This window comes from Elephas maximus, chromosome 2 (genome assembly GCF_024166365.1).
Source record: "Elephas maximus indicus isolate mEleMax1 chromosome 2, mEleMax1 primary haplotype, whole genome shotgun sequence".
Lineage (NCBI taxonomy): Eukaryota > Metazoa > Chordata > Mammalia > Proboscidea > Elephantidae > Elephas > Elephas maximus.
This window is the reverse complement of record NC_064820.1, coordinates 167043856-167059151: the sequence shown is the minus strand read 5'-3', so window position 1 is coordinate 167059151 and position 15296 is coordinate 167043856. Positions and strand designations below refer to the sequence as shown.

General features: G+C 43.1%; 1 protein-coding gene across 1 annotated transcript in view; it reads right to left on the bottom strand.

The window, feature by feature from the left end:
- The window catches only part of SLC36A1 (solute carrier family 36 member 1), a 61160-nt gene that overhangs the window by 32357 nt on the left and 13507 nt on the right, over positions 1-15296 (bottom strand). The window contains exons 2-6 of the mRNA XM_049874152.1: positions 9591-9735; positions 4122-4212; positions 2850-2938; positions 2328-2423; positions 322-406 (exon numbers count right to left, since the gene is read on the bottom strand). Of these exons, the coding sequence (XP_049730109.1) occupies positions 322-406; positions 2328-2423; positions 2850-2938; positions 4122-4212; positions 9591-9730 (501 nt within the window). The 5' untranslated portion in view covers positions 9731-9735. The remainder of the gene's footprint in view (positions 1-321; positions 407-2327; positions 2424-2849; positions 2939-4121; positions 4213-9590; positions 9736-15296) is intronic.

The following is a 15296-nucleotide window of genomic DNA, read 5'->3' as shown; positions in this document are numbered from 1 at the left end:
AGGTTCCGGAATGGAGGCCCCGGTGTGTGGAGTAAGGCTCAAAGAAGTCTCTGGTGAGTGAACTTTCTTTGGAGATCTTCGTGAGTATTATTAGCAAACCAACTGTCTGAGTTGAGTTGGACTGTATCCTACCTAAAGACAGGAGGATGGACAAGATAGCTTGAGATTTTGCTTAGTCCTAGGTCTTCAGATGAGGATCGAGCAAAAGACATTGTTTTATATAAAGTATTAAAATCTTAACTCTTCTGTTAGCCTAAATGGGAATTCTAAACAGCAATTCCACTCATCTCTTGCCATTCTCTTTTTCTACCAGGGCCCTACCTGTTTAAAGTTGTCAGCCAGGAATACAAAATACACGCAGCAGAATCCCAGCTGAGTGATAATCAGGAAGAAGTCCACAACATGCCTGGAGATGGAGAAGGAAGGAACACGAAGATCATTACATTAAAGGCAAGACTTCCAGAGAGATAAGTGTCTATAACAGTGCTTTTTCCCAAGTCATCAAAGACCCTTCTCACCAGGTGACAAGGGTAAGCATGCCCTGGTAGATGAGAAATTGTGCTAGGTGCCACCAGTCTGGAGCTTTTAGAGAAAAGTGAAGGAGACACTATCTGTGTGGTTCCAAAGACCCCTTCCTGGCTCCTTATCTAGAATGTTCGTGAGGTTCAGGGAATCCCAAGATTGGGATAAGCAGACCATAGCACAAACACCAGGACCACTCCCTAGCCCCTTGGCCTCCTCCCTACCCCCCTGCCCACCTATCCCATCTCACTTATTTTTCCAAAGCTACAGGGAGCCCTCCGTGTAAAAGATCCGGAAGTGGACCCCTTCGCTGTCTCTATAACTGGGATCCAAGAGTCAACCTACTCTCACAAAAGTACACAGAAACAGATGTACCAAAACAGATTGCTGGTTGAAGTACTGTTATAACAACAGCTGGTAACAACCTAAAGGGTCATCAAAAGGAAAATTATTAAAGACCATTCTTAAACGCAACATTATACGCAGTTAAAAAGAATAAATTAAATCTATATGTGCTGATAGAGAAGAATGTCTAAGGCACATAAGGAGAAAAAACAAGTCTCAAAACAGTATGTACAGTATGGTCAATTTGTGTGAAAAAAATTAAGAACTTATGTATGTTTCTTTATGTACAGAAAGTTCCAAAAGGATACACATACAACTGTGCTGGTATTTACTTTCACTTTATGTCCTTCTATCTTGTTTGCATTTTTTTTTTTTAACTACAATCACATTTTACTAAAGGGTGGAAAGGAGGAAAGGAAGGAGGGAGAGGGGAAAGAAGAAAAGGAAGAAGGGTAGGGATGGAGGGGGGCAAGTAAGGAAGGATGGATCAATTAACCAACTGATCAGTCTGGCTTCTCCCAGTCACAGAAAATAATTTTGCCAAAAGAATTATGTAACCTGCATCAAGATGAAGCTGGCTACGAGCGAAGGTAAAAATATCCTCTACAAGCACAAAAAGAACTTTAGAAAACATAGTTTTAATGTGGTTCAATTAAAAAAAAAGAAGATTTAACTCTTGATGATATTCTTTATAAGTAAATATACCATTTTCTCGAATAGAAAACAATAACTAGAATATTTTCCTCCAGGCATCTGAAAAATTACCACAGAAGAAATTTCCACATACTCCCCACCTCCTGAAATGTCACTTTACCTAACAAACTCATCTCTCTATCTTGTTCCAGTTCACCTCAACTTCTCCTTGAAGCCTTTCCTTCTCTTGCTCAGAGGCCCCGCCCTTAAAGCACCTGTCATGTGCGTTTCTCATCTGGCACAGTTGGACAACGTAACCTTTAAGGGTCCTCCTGCTCTAAGAGCCTAGGAGGCATCTCTATCTCCTGGTACTTTCTTCCTGTTGGTATACACTCTCACTGATCTATTGTATTGTTTTCTGGCTCCCACGCAGCTTTATCCTTACACAGACTACAAGCCCTTGGAGGGCGGGAACGAATATTTTACCTCAGGGAATGTCCCCCTCCCTAAACCTAGAGTTGTTTTATGCCATGTATGACAGACAGCTTAAAAATATTTGTTGAATAAATGAATGAAATATAATAACTGGTCAGAGACTGTTGCAGCTGAACAGCCTTTAGAGATTTTCTAGGCCAGGCCCCGCATTTCATTGATGAGGAAACAGCCTCACGCAGCTTATCCTCAGCAGAGCTGAGCTAGAACGCAAGTCCACTGACCCAAACAATGCATTTTCCACTATTACTTACACACTTTCGCACATCTTACCTTCCTATTTGAAGGCCTCCACAATGGAAGGTCCAGCCTAAATAAAAGAGGAAACCAGTTACCTTCCCCAGTGGGCATGGTTCCGGAGCCAGGAGCTGGGGCTGGATTCTAGTCCATACATCACTGTATCCCCATAGTCCACAAAGGGTTTGTTCAGTCTGGGAGAAGGGGAAGGAGAGAGGGAGAGTATGCAGGTCAGACAACGACAACGACAGAATAAATCGGAGATACCACTCTGAGTGCTGTGTCTAACACTTTCAAAGACCTGAAGTTTTATGTCAATAGGACAGTTACTTTCTTTATAACTAACAACCATCTGGTAGAATCATTTCAATGGGGGTAAGTTTTACAAGGCACACAAAATTAGAACATGGTCTCTATGTTCCAGACTTTAACAGATATCAATAAGCCGAAAAAAGACAGAAATAACCAGGGAGAGGTAGGTAGTGCTACAATAACGAGCAGCCATCTTCAGCCAGTGGGCAGAATTTAAGAGTGAGCTGCATAAATGGTCACTTTCAGTGTTGGTGACTGAATCCAGAAGGACAACTTGTCACTGGAAAGGCGGCTCAAAGGACTCTCACCTGTGGCAGAAGTGGTGGGCACATTTCACCAGGATACCCATGCAGTGCACAGCCACGATGCCTATCAGCAGCAGGCTGAGGGGACCCACCTGGGGGCGGGTGTTGAGGAAAAGGGGGAGAGACAGGCAGGCAGAATTAGAAGTGAGCCCAAGGAGACCGAATTTGTAACTGATTAATAAATGCAACAAAGACATTTTCTAAGGGACAGAATTTCTGGCATAGCATTGTCATTGTTAGGTGCCGCTGAGTCGATTTTTGGTTCATAGCAACCCCATGTGACAGAGTACAGCTGCCCCAGGGGGTTTCCTAGGCTGTAATGTTTACAGAAGCAGATCACCAGGTCTTTTTCTGCAGAGTAGCTGGTGGGTTTAAACCCCCGAACTTTTGGTTAGAGCCAAGTGCTTAGCCATTGCGCCCCGAGGGCTCCTTCTGGCACAGCACTGGAAAGTGAAATGTGGTCTTGATTAGCTCTGTGAGATGGGCACTATCAGAACCTGGGCATTACTTAAAGATAACCCTGTTCTGGGACTGTGCTGCCAATCAGCAGCATGGAAGGCTCCTGCGACTCGGGAAGAAGAGCAGGGTGAGGGGTGTGGGAAGGAAGGGGGAATGTTATCTTTAAAGCAATGCTAGATCAACAAAGACAGTGCTTGGCTAAGGACTGTTCATATCTTTGAGCTATCTCCCAGTCGAAAAGGAACCTGAATGGCTCTGGATGGGCAGTATTATCAGGAGTCAACCATAAAAAGAAGATTCTCAGAGTTGGCCATTTAGGGATGGAGCCTGGAAGCACTGTGTAGAAAGTAGACAGACTTCTGTTACTAAAACATTAGTTAATATCATTGATGGAAGCTGCTTGAGTCATTCGAAATGCATTCTCCCTGCATGACATAAGCTCTATGACGGCGGGAATCATTGTTTTGTTCATGGATAGATATTCTAAGAGTCTAGAACAGTGCCAGGCACATAGGAGGCCTTCAAGAAATATCTTCAGATGAATGAATGTCTGAATTTTGCTTTTTCTCAGCTGTATTAAAAAAAAAAAAAAAGAAACACTGGTGGTATAGTGGTTAACTATGGCTGCTAAACAAAAGGTTGGCAGTTCGAATCCACCAGATGCTCCTTGGAAACTGTGGGGCAGTTGTACTCTGTCCTATAGGGTCGCTATGAGTCAGAATTGACTTGGCAGCAACAGGTTTAATTAAAAAAAAAAAAAAAAACTATCTTGTAAAATTTGTCACTACACTTTCCTTCACTGATAAAGACCCTTACCAAGATGCCTGCATTTTTCACCGCCAGAGGCAGCCCCAGGAGTCCTGTGCCAATATTGCCTTTTAACAGGTGGATCAAAGTCTGGAACCATCTGAGGTGGAAAGAAGTTAGACAAGAGACTGTTAACAATAATAACAGCTAACCTTTATTAAGCACTTAGCATTGTGCTTATATATGTTATCTCATTTAATTTCCACAACCCCTTAGGGTTGATATAGGATTAATTTCATTTTATGTATGAGGAAGCAATTTGCTCAAGGTCATACACCTACTAAACAGCTGAGCCAAGTTTCAAAGCCAGGCAGAGTGCGTGACCCCGGAGCCCACTCTCTTAAAAACCGTGCTATAAGCCTCTGCTCCATGTGGCATCTCCAAGAGCCCCTTCCCTCTTGGGGGATTAGTCCAGAGGGACAATGGGGCTCTCTTAGGCACTCTGTACTTTCCTAGCGTAGCTGGACTTGGTTCTAACCACGTAACTGACCACTGCAAAGACTCAGATTCAAACTTCAACAGAGGACGACAAACCTAACTATGAAGTGCCAGCGCAGGTGTGAGAGAACAGGGGAAATAAAACATCAAGCCCCCAAACCCTGTAACAGAAAGTTTTATGCAAAGTGAACAAAGCAGCAGTCACACACTATCACAATGGGCCAGAAGTCCCTGGGGCACGTTGTATTAAAAAAAAAAAATCAAATGCCATAGAGCCTCAGGCTTGGAAAAGCCCTCTGCAGACAGTAATCTCATATACCCTTCTTCTGTCTTGAGGACAGATTTTTCTTTCACCTATTTGTACACACTGTGTTCCCCAAGCCACAACTGTGAAGCCCCACACGTTTTCACATTCACCTATTCATTCAATAAATACTCTCTCCCATGCATAAAACACTGTGTTAACTGCAATGGTGGGCATAAGTACGAATAAGACATGGGTCTCTAGAAATTAATAATGGCACAAGGAAAACACAGCAGACACATTAGTAACCACACAAGGTAAAAAGATCCCTGTCTTAAGAAAAGCCCAGATACAGTGCCCAGGGAGAAGGGAGGCAGGTGAGCCTTTAGAGTGGAGGAGAGACCAGTAGAAGAGACCAGAGCTGGGCCCAGCAGGATGGGGAAGAGATCCCAGATAATGGGAGGACCTGGTAATAAAAGCCTAGAGAGAAACGTGGGGCATAAGTAAGGAAGAACACTTGGTTTAGTGGGTGCTCAGGTTGTTGCTGGGTGGAAACCCTAGGTTCTGCTTGGTGTGACTTGTTACAGCCAATAAACAAGAGGCCAAGGTGGGAAAGAAGAAAGGCGCCCTTATTTTGTTGCGCAAGGAAAGGAGCAATCAGGGCTGCTGTCCCCCAGACTGCTCACAGGCAGGTTGAGGAAGTGGGCTTTTACATAGAGCAGACAAGGAAATGCAAATCCATCATGAATATTCAGGATTGACCTTCACACTGGTGCTCAGAGCTTAGGGATGACTTGGCATTTTCTTTAGACAAGGGTTCTATTCTCTGGGATGGAGGAAGAGGCCAATTTTCCTTCATTAGTATGTTAAGTCTCCACCCAGAGGTGGGGCGATTATACGTATTTTTCACTTAATGAGCTAATAGGTCACTTAAAATGCCAAGATAGTGTTGAAAACCTGCTAAAACCGGTTGAGGCCATCTATGGCCTGTTTTGTGTTTATCTTGTCAAGGACAATTTCAGAACAATGTGTGGCCTACTCTGTGCAGTTAGGAAGATAAGCCAGAGCAGGTGTCTCTTAGAAGGTTGGGCTCTGAGGCTGCCTGCCTCAAGGTGGGCAGTAAAGGAGTTTCCATCTTTTCTTGCAGGGACAGGAACCCATCAAAGCATTGGCAGCAGAGAAGTGGTCTCATCGTCAGCATTTTCTATTCTTTCTTACCTCCAGGAAGATATAAAATGGGTAAAATACAGTATCACTTTGCTCCCAATCAGAGACTCACTCAAGATTTGGGCCCTGGCACTGTCTACAATTTCTTCTGCACAAATAACCTAAATCCTTTCCAACTGACGCTTACACACATCTCTTCAAGTCTGGAATTCAATAGAAACTGAAAGCAAATGACACTTATTACTTACAAAGGCTATAAATAAGACCCATTTGCTCCTCTGGAAAGGAATTTTACTTTCAGTAGTCTTTCTCCTTTGACTTGCAGGAAAAAAATCTCTTGACCTTCTTACTATCCCTAATCTTTTCAGGAAAGATCAAGGAGGCCACTTTCAATCTAGACGAGAAGACATTGAATGCTCTCTTGGACTATTTTGAGGAAACAGCCTGAGGTCCTTGAGGGTCCAGGGGCGACTTTCATTATCAGCAGCCAGTGGCCAAGCAATATTGGGCAGTACAATGGCCTATCCAATGTCTGTCATAGCAAATGTTTAATCCACTTAAGGGCAAAGGTAAACATAGTGCCAAACCTACCTGTCTATCAGAGGCCTCCCCAAATGACTCTGAGCTGGGTTTAGAGGGAAAGCAGGTCCCTCTAGCCTTGGCTCTACTACTAAATCCATATGACAATTCCCTTCCTTTCTCTGGGCCTGTTGTCTCACCTGTAAAGTGAGGGGATTGGACTAGGAGAAGACAATCTCCATAGTCCCTGCTGCTCCAAAACACCAGGACTCTAGGCAATGGGCCAAAATTACTCTTTTCAATTGATCATTCCAAGTTAGGATCACCCAAAATGTATGAGAATCACAAAATCAACTGCAAGGATTGTGCAGTGCAATGGATCACTTTTATATAGTCTTTCTCAGCATAGTCTTGTAATTCCCACCCAAGTAATTCAATGGGACTATGCAAATAAGGTAATTATGGCTTAAAAATGAGCCATCCCTGAGGCAAGAAGAGAGGATCTCACCACCACCATGGAAGAAGAGCCAGGAGCGTAGTGCCTCCTTTGAACTAGGCACCACTACACTAAGAAGCTCCTGGAACCAGGAGACTAACAGAGAGAGCTGTAATACCGAAAATATAGAGAAGGAGCGGCAGAGAAATAGCGGCAGGAGAGATCAGCAGGAAACGGCACAGTGGGCTTCCCAGGCCACAGAGTGAGAAGGCTGAGTGCCTTAGGGCCAGGGCTTACTGGGTGGAGTGGGGTGCCTCAGAGTACTAATTGGCAGAGCTAAAAGAGTTTTCTAACACTTGCCTGAGCAGGGCAGAGACCGAGGGGCTAGAGAAAGGTGTCCTGTAGGCATAAGGACTGTATCCTGAGTGTTCCTGAACCTGAATTGTAAGCAGTTACTTCCCTAATAAACCACATAATTGTGAGTATTGTCTATGAGTTCTGTGTGGCCATTGTAATGAATTATCAAACTCAGCAGAGAAGTAGAGAGTGCTGTGGTGGGGACGGTTTGTGTCAGATTGGTAAAGATGGAGGAGAGAGGAGGCGTGTCTGACCTACGCCTCATAGGAATCAGCCTTGGGCTGTTCTTGGTTCTCCTCCCTCGTGAAATTAGTGGAGGTCAGATGCCTCCACCAAGCCATTTTTACAGATTGCAAAGTCTTAACTAATGGATGGACTATCCTTCTGAAAAGGAAGGGGGTGTGATAGGTAGAGCCAGCAAACCCCTACAGTTGCTTTTATGCTCCAGGTCAGTAGTTCTTATACTTTTTTGTCTCAAGATCTCTTTAAACACTTAAAAATTATTGAGGGCCTCAAACAGCTTTTATTTATGTGAATTATATCTGCTGATACATATACTACATTAAAAAAATTAATTAAAAATAACAAATCAATTATGTTAATATAAATAACAGATATTTTATGAAAAATGACTCTATTTTCTGAAAAAAGAAAACATGAGAAGGAATAATACTATTTCACTTTTTTGCAAATCCCTTAAATGCAGAAGACAGCTGGATTATCTGCTTCTGCATTCAATCTGTTGTGATATGTTTAGCATATATGAAGAAAATTTGTCCTCACGTACACATCTAGTTGGAAAAAAACAAATCCAAACCTGTTGCCATCGAGTCAATTCAGACTCATAAGAGATCTTTTAGGACACAGCAGAACTGCCCCATAGGGTTTCCAAGGAGTGGTTTGTGGATTCAAACCTCTGACCTTTCGACTGGCAGCCGTAGCTCTTAACCACTGCGCCACCAAGGTTCCAGAGTTGGAAAAGGAAGTATTTTAATAGCCTTTTGGACAATGATTGTAATTTCTCTTTGATACTACACCAAACTCAACAGACAGTAGTTTCTTAACAGTTGGATATAATACAGAATCTGAACTTTTCATACTCTGTTACATTAAAATTCACTGGTCATCTTGCATTTTAATGGATCTTTTACCCACACACGATTTTCTAATGTCATACACTGGTCATTTGGAAAATACTGGTTCCACTATGGAGATGTTCCGAATGCTGATACTTATCATCATACAAAATGAAAAAAAAAAAAAAATCACATTCATTAATATCACCACTGATCTCATCAGAGAACTCTGTAAGTACAGGGAAGCTCTCAGTGCTGGATACAAATTTTTTTTCTAATTTTCGCTTGAAAGCTCAAATTTTATTATGGGCAAATAATATTATTGATTTTCTTAAAGGGACAGATTCACTTCTTTCATTTTCAAGAAAATATTCCCTCGGGCAGTCAAAGAGGACAGAATAAGTCTAAGAATGAAAGGATTTCTTAGTAAGTCATATTCAGCCCACATGGGAACACAGAAGGGTTGACAGTTAAGCTTGAGGAATGAATGAAAGAGCTGCAAAAGATGGGATGCTGGGATCCAGAGAACATTTCTGGGGTCTGCTGAGGCTGGGGGCAGGGGATAGCTGGGAAACTTGGTGGGGTAGAAAACCCTCCTCTGAAGCTTCTAATGCAATGGTAAGACCAGACATAGCATAGATTGAGTAGAGTCCTCAATTTTATCTTACATTTGAAGCTCAGAGAAAGCCCAGCCCAGATGAGTCCTGGGATTCAGTTCCCAGGGATAAGATGTAGGCCCTCATTATGGAAGGCTAAGCAGATCTCCTCTTCTCTATCCACCCCTTGAATCTTTTAAGTGCGGGAGAAACTCTTCCTCCCTCTCCCCACTTCTTCAACTACTCAAAATGGTTGTTTGGTGATAGGGACCAAAGTCTGTGGCAGATTTTGCAAAGGAGACTTCTAATTAGGCATGGTATCTGGGCTTCTAGAACATTGTTCTAAATTAAGAGAATGTCCTCTCTAGAAGCTTTTCTCAAGTCCAGGCTCTTACTCAGTACCACCCTTCTGAGACCAACACTGCTGAAACAAACAGAAAATAAGAAACAGACAAAAGAGTGGCAGGCAAGAAGCTCAAATCTCAGCATTGTCACTCACCCAATCTCTTCCTATCTTACTTCCATCTGTAAAATGGGGAATTAATGAAACAGGAGAGGAAAAATAACTCCAAGAGAAACTGCATTACTAGTACAGAGCTTAAGAACTTTAGTCCCCCAAGATGGTAAAAGATAACAGTGACTTACGTTGTGCCATTGCTTTCCCCAAAACGCTGGTAGGAACCTGAGGAGAAGTTGCTCAGGCCTTCGGACGGGCTCTCCTCTGGGCTCACGTCAGTGGAGCTGTAGTCGTGATAGTCCTCGTTCCGAAGCCGCTGCGTGGACATGGTAGCTGGAAGGACAGGGTCAGCCTTAAGGTCTCCAGCTACTGGGGCCTTTAGCTCCAAGTCTGGGGTGGGCTCTGGGGCTGGAGCAGCCATTGCCACAGTTGCTCACAGTGACAGCTGCACTATGGATTAAGTGCAGCAAGAGCGCCTGGTACCAAGGACAATGGAAAAGGTGCAAAGTACACGTGGGCGGGCTGAGCTCACGGGCTTCTGCCTCCCAACCTTCCCATTCAGTGCCCCGCTCATGTCTGTATTTGCCACAACACGCCTAGACAGAGCAGGGGTGAGGCACTGCTTGGAAGAAGTGGGGAAGACACAGATGGGCGTTTCCAGAAAACCTTCCCTATTCCTTAGGTTGGGGTTAGTATTCCTTCTGCTGAGCTAATTTCCTGGACTTTGGACAAGGGTCAGATTTTCATATACATCCATCTTTCCCAAGAGTAAGCTCTCAGAGGACAGGGGCCTGAATATTCTTCATTGTACCCTCTTTCCCCCCTGCATTCATTACAGAGCCTTGTTGTATTAAAGAAATCCTCTTTGGATCACTCAGTTCTGCTTGGCTAAACTCCCACTGGGTCCCAGAGCCACCAATGACTCTTTCTTTCTCTCCGCCATGACCTCAGGCCTCTCCTTTACCATTTGGAGCTACCAGTGACGCTAATCCCCTGACCCTAGGAATCTTCTCTTCCAACCAACTGAGTAGTGAGAGATGGCAGCTCACAGCAGCTCTGAAGAAGACCAGGAGCATGAGCAGGGCTTCCACTGACCCTTGCTCATGTCTCCCTCCACACCCCTCCTTCCTTTTCACTCTTACTGACTGGCTTATGTTTTAAACATGGTGAAAGAAGAGGCCCTTCCTGCTGTGTCTTAGGGAAGGGATGGTGAAGGTGGTGTCCCCTGGGTAGAGTTTTGCAATAACGCTACTAAAGAAAAAACAATGACTTCCCTAAGTACACAATAATGATTCATTTTGGGAGCCATATAGGCCCTCAAATCAAGCTAGAATCCTAGAAACCAGTGCTAGAAGAGACCTCAGAGGTCATTCCAAAGCCCTCACTTTACAATCAGCCCCCAATCCGATGAAGTGATCCTCCCTGCTACACCTAGGTAGAAGCAAAGCAAAAACAGAAGGTATCTCCCAACTGCCTGCCTGAATCTGCAAATGTTTACTGAATACAGTGCCAGGTGCTATGAGGGAATATAAAAATGCAAAGACTCATCTTCTTGTCCTCCAAAAGTCTGCAATGAAGTGAGGAAAAAAAGGTACATTAACATTAAAAATTAAAGATAAGAACCCTTCTGCCGCTGAGCAGGCTGGCACAGCTGCTCACCTCTACTGGGCTCTCCTCTGCACACAGGTGGACACCCACTCTGAGTCTGATGTGCCACTTCGGACACCAGGTGAGGAGACAGCGTTTCCAACCCGCGCCCACAACACCCAGTGCTGCCCTGATATCTAAGTGTCCCCCACAGCCCCTGGGGGACTCTTCTGGGAATTGGCCCCACCCTGGCACCTGAGAGATCCAGAAGTGATCTCATTCTCTGTCTCTCTGCACCTGTAATGTAGGAAGGACCCCAAACAATTTCACAAGGAAAGCGCTTGGCAGAAAGCTAGTAAAGGGGCTGCTAATCCCAGGGAGGATCCTGCCTAGCTTCACTTGGCTAAAAATCTAAGAAGGCTTCGTTTACTCACATGCTAGAGGAATTCAAGGATACCATCTAGCTCTGGGGCAATTAAACTCATAACAAGGGCAGAAAAAAATCTATAGTGTCTTTTTGTTGCTGTTGTTATAAAAGCCTACATTTTTCAGGCGTACGGCTTAGCGAAGTCAGTTACATTAATCATGTTGTGTAACCATCCCTCATATTGTTACTGTCCGATGCCGTCAAGTCAATTTTTGCTCATAGTGACCCCACACAACAGATAACTGCCCCATAAAGCCTTTGTGCCTGTAATCTTTATAGAAGCAGATAGCCAGGTCTTTCTCCTGAGGAGCCGCTAAGTGGGTCTGAACCTCCAACCTTTAGGTTAGCAGCCAAGCACTTAACCATTTGCCCCACCAGGGCTCCTTCCATCACCCATAATTGTTGCCAAATTTCCTATCATCAGAAACTCACTGCTTCCTAAACGGTGATCTATGAAGTATCTTAATATAAGCAGTGAAAGTCTCTTGATACTCAGGCTTTGAGTTTCTGTGTATGTCAGGAGCCTGGGTTCTAAGCCTGCCTCTATCACTAGTTTGCTTAATAACTTTAGACAATTTTCTTTATTTGTCTAGGGCCTTGGTTTCCAAATGTTTACAAAGCGGGGGGGGAGGTGGACTAAAATCTCTCTCAGCTCCTCTGTACCTCTAATATTCCAGAAATCAATAAATGTAATTATTTATGCAAACAGTATAGCTATTTTCTAGTTTCTTCCAACATGTGAAAAACATCTGAAAACTACAGCTTTCTGGGAGAATCCTGTGTCCTACTGAGGGAGACGGGACAGATACAGCAATGGCACCCTTCCTAAGTCCCTCCCCATCAACCAAGAAACCACTCTGTAGCTTACTTGCTACAGATGCTCAATTTATTTCAAACACTATAAAGAGGCCTCTTTATGTGTGTATAAAGACAGAGCTGCCCACTCTTAAAGCAGACTATCAATAAGAAAACTGTTCGAAAAGAAGCTGAAATCTGTAGATCTAAATAAAGTCCAGTAAACAACGGCAGGATGTGCCAGACATGGCTTAGCAACAGCATGCATGTTGGGAAAAAAAAGAAAGAACACCACTTAAGGGTTTTGGTTGGTGATAAGCTCAACAGTAGTCATGATATAATAATAGATGCCAAATAAGCGAACATAATGCAATTCTAGGTTCCCTTAGGAAGAGAGAGAATCCAGGTAGACAACAGCACTGTTTGGTTTTGCTATACATTGTATTCTATTCCAGGCAGCACACTATAAAGGAGATAATGAAAAGCTGGGATAGCCAAGGTCAGCACCAGGATCAGGAGGATGCCAGGGACCAAATAAATGAGGACTGTCTGGAAGTGTTGAGAAGGTTCAACCTAGAAGGCCAGCCACTTGGGAGGTATAAAAACTGTCTCTAAAAGCTGTCATATGTATTACATTTGTTGGATGAGGCCTCAAAGATCAGTCAGAGCTAGGATCAGTAGGTGGAAAGGGAGACAGACCTTTGGTTAGACATAAGGAGAAACTTTATGTCAAAGAGAGTTGTCCAAATGGAACAGATGGCTCCTGGGACAGTGTGTTCCTCATCCCTTGAAATGTCAAAGCAGAAGCCTTTTCTCAAAGTATTATATAGGGATTCAGGCAACGGACAAGGGGGCACAGCCATTCCCTGAAGTTCTTTCTATGGGTCCCTCTGGTAACCAAGGCCTCCTGCTCTTGCTCTCTAGCTGTCCCACCTGCCTCTGGGCTCCCTTTGATAAATCCCGGTTCCCATTTCTATTGCTGCAATTGCCAGTACCCTGTCCTGTGGGAGATTTAGATAGTACCCGTTAACTGTCAGAATGAGGGGTGGAATGTGCAAGAGTAGAAGACAAGCCTGTCTTTCAGGTTACTGGGGACAATTAACAGAGTTTATACTATATGCAGGGTTGCTATGGGTTGGAATTAACTCCACGGCAGTGGGTTTGGTTTTTGGGTACTATAATGTGTGGCCCATCAATACAAAGTTAAAATCTCCATAAGATGTGTGGACCCATAAAAATGAACTTCTAAGTGAAAAAAGTGTATGTGTTTGGTGACCAAAAAAAAAAAAAGAAAAAGAAAAAAAATTCTTCAAGTGTACCTTCAACCAAAATGCATTGAAATATCAACTACGTGTATAACCTTGATAAATTTTCTTCTTTTTCCTTATATAAACTTTTTTTTTTAGTTATCAGCATTCTCATATACATTGTAAGTGTTACTCTTTCCACTTATTTCAAATCTAGTCCTTGAATGTACACAGCATACACACCGGTGTTTAATTACAACATAATAAAAAACCAAACCAAACCGGTTGCTGTCAAGTTGATTCTGACTTGTAGCTGCCCTACAGGACAGAGTACAACTGCCCCCTAGGGTTTCCAAGGAGCTGCTGGTAGATTTGAACTGCTGACCTTCTGGTTAGCAGCCTGAGCTCTTAACCACTGCGCCACCAGAGCCTCATACAATGTAACAGTCCACCACTATATTAAGAAAAAAAATTGCCATCGAGTCAATTTTGACACATGGCGACCCATGTGCATCAGACAAGAGCTGTGCTCCATAGCGTTTTCAGTGACTGATTTTTAGAAAGTAGATCACCAGGCTTTTCTTTTCAGACACCTCTGGGTAGACTCAAACCTCCAATCTTTTGGTTAGCAGCCAAGGGTGTTAACTGTTTGCACCATCCAGGGGCTCATCATTTTATTAATACACGAGGGTAAGTATTGCCACTAGTGTTCCAGTTCACACATATATGGGCTTATTCCAAACAAAACGTGTTTAAACATGTCTCTGCGATCAGTGGATAGCTGCAGACAAGGTCTCAGTAATACACTTGCCTTAGTCTCCTTCGGGTGCCTTAAAAAAAAAGAAAAAAAAAAGGATACTTTTTGTGCCATGAAAAAAAAAAAACAATTTTGAGGTAAGGGTTGATATCAAATTTTTAACAAAACTCAAGTGGACATCTTTCCCAATCATTGAAGCTTTGCAACAAGTTTATGGGAATGCTGCTCCACATAAAGCAACAGTTTTTAGATGGATGAAGCATTTTAAGGAAGGTCGGGAAGACCTCAAAGATGAGCCAAGAGAGGGAAGGCCAGCCACTCAGAAGGTGACAGTGACTTTTTTGGGGATTTCAAATGGGTAATCTTAATAGATCTTCTTGAAAGACACAGGATGATCACAGGGCCTTATTATGAAGAAGTTTTAAGAAAACTGAAAACTGCATTGGTGAGGAAGAGGCCGGGAAAGTTGCATGGAGAAATTTTTTTCCATCACAACAATGTACCTGCTCATTCTTCCCAAGGGCAGCAATGGCTGTTCTACAAGAATTTCATTGGGAAACCTTACCCCACCTACCCTACAACCCTGATCTTGCCCCTTGAGACTTTTTTTTTTAATCTCAAGACTCAAAAAAACATTTAAAGGGAACATGAGTTGAGTCCCTCGAGGATGCCAAAACTGTCATTCTGACATGGTATAAATCAAAGAGGGTACATACGATTCATCAGGAGAGGATTAGAGAGATGGAAAACACCACCTTCAGAAGTGTATAGACCTAGATGGAGGATATGTCAAGAAACAATAGCTTCACATTTTGATATTTTTGTTTAATAGAGGTTCTTATGACTTTATAGTCACTATGAGTCGGAATCGACTCGACAGCACTGGGTGGGTTTATGACTTTGTGGTAATGCTTTTTGATTTACCCTCATACCATAATTTGTTCTACTAGCTCCCAGTTGTTGGATTTTGGGTGTCTGGGTTTTTCTTTATTTCTTCTTCTTTTTATTTAAATAACTATTTTATATCATGACTAAAAATAATTTATACAAATAGTTTTTAATTTTTGAGTCATATCCTTGG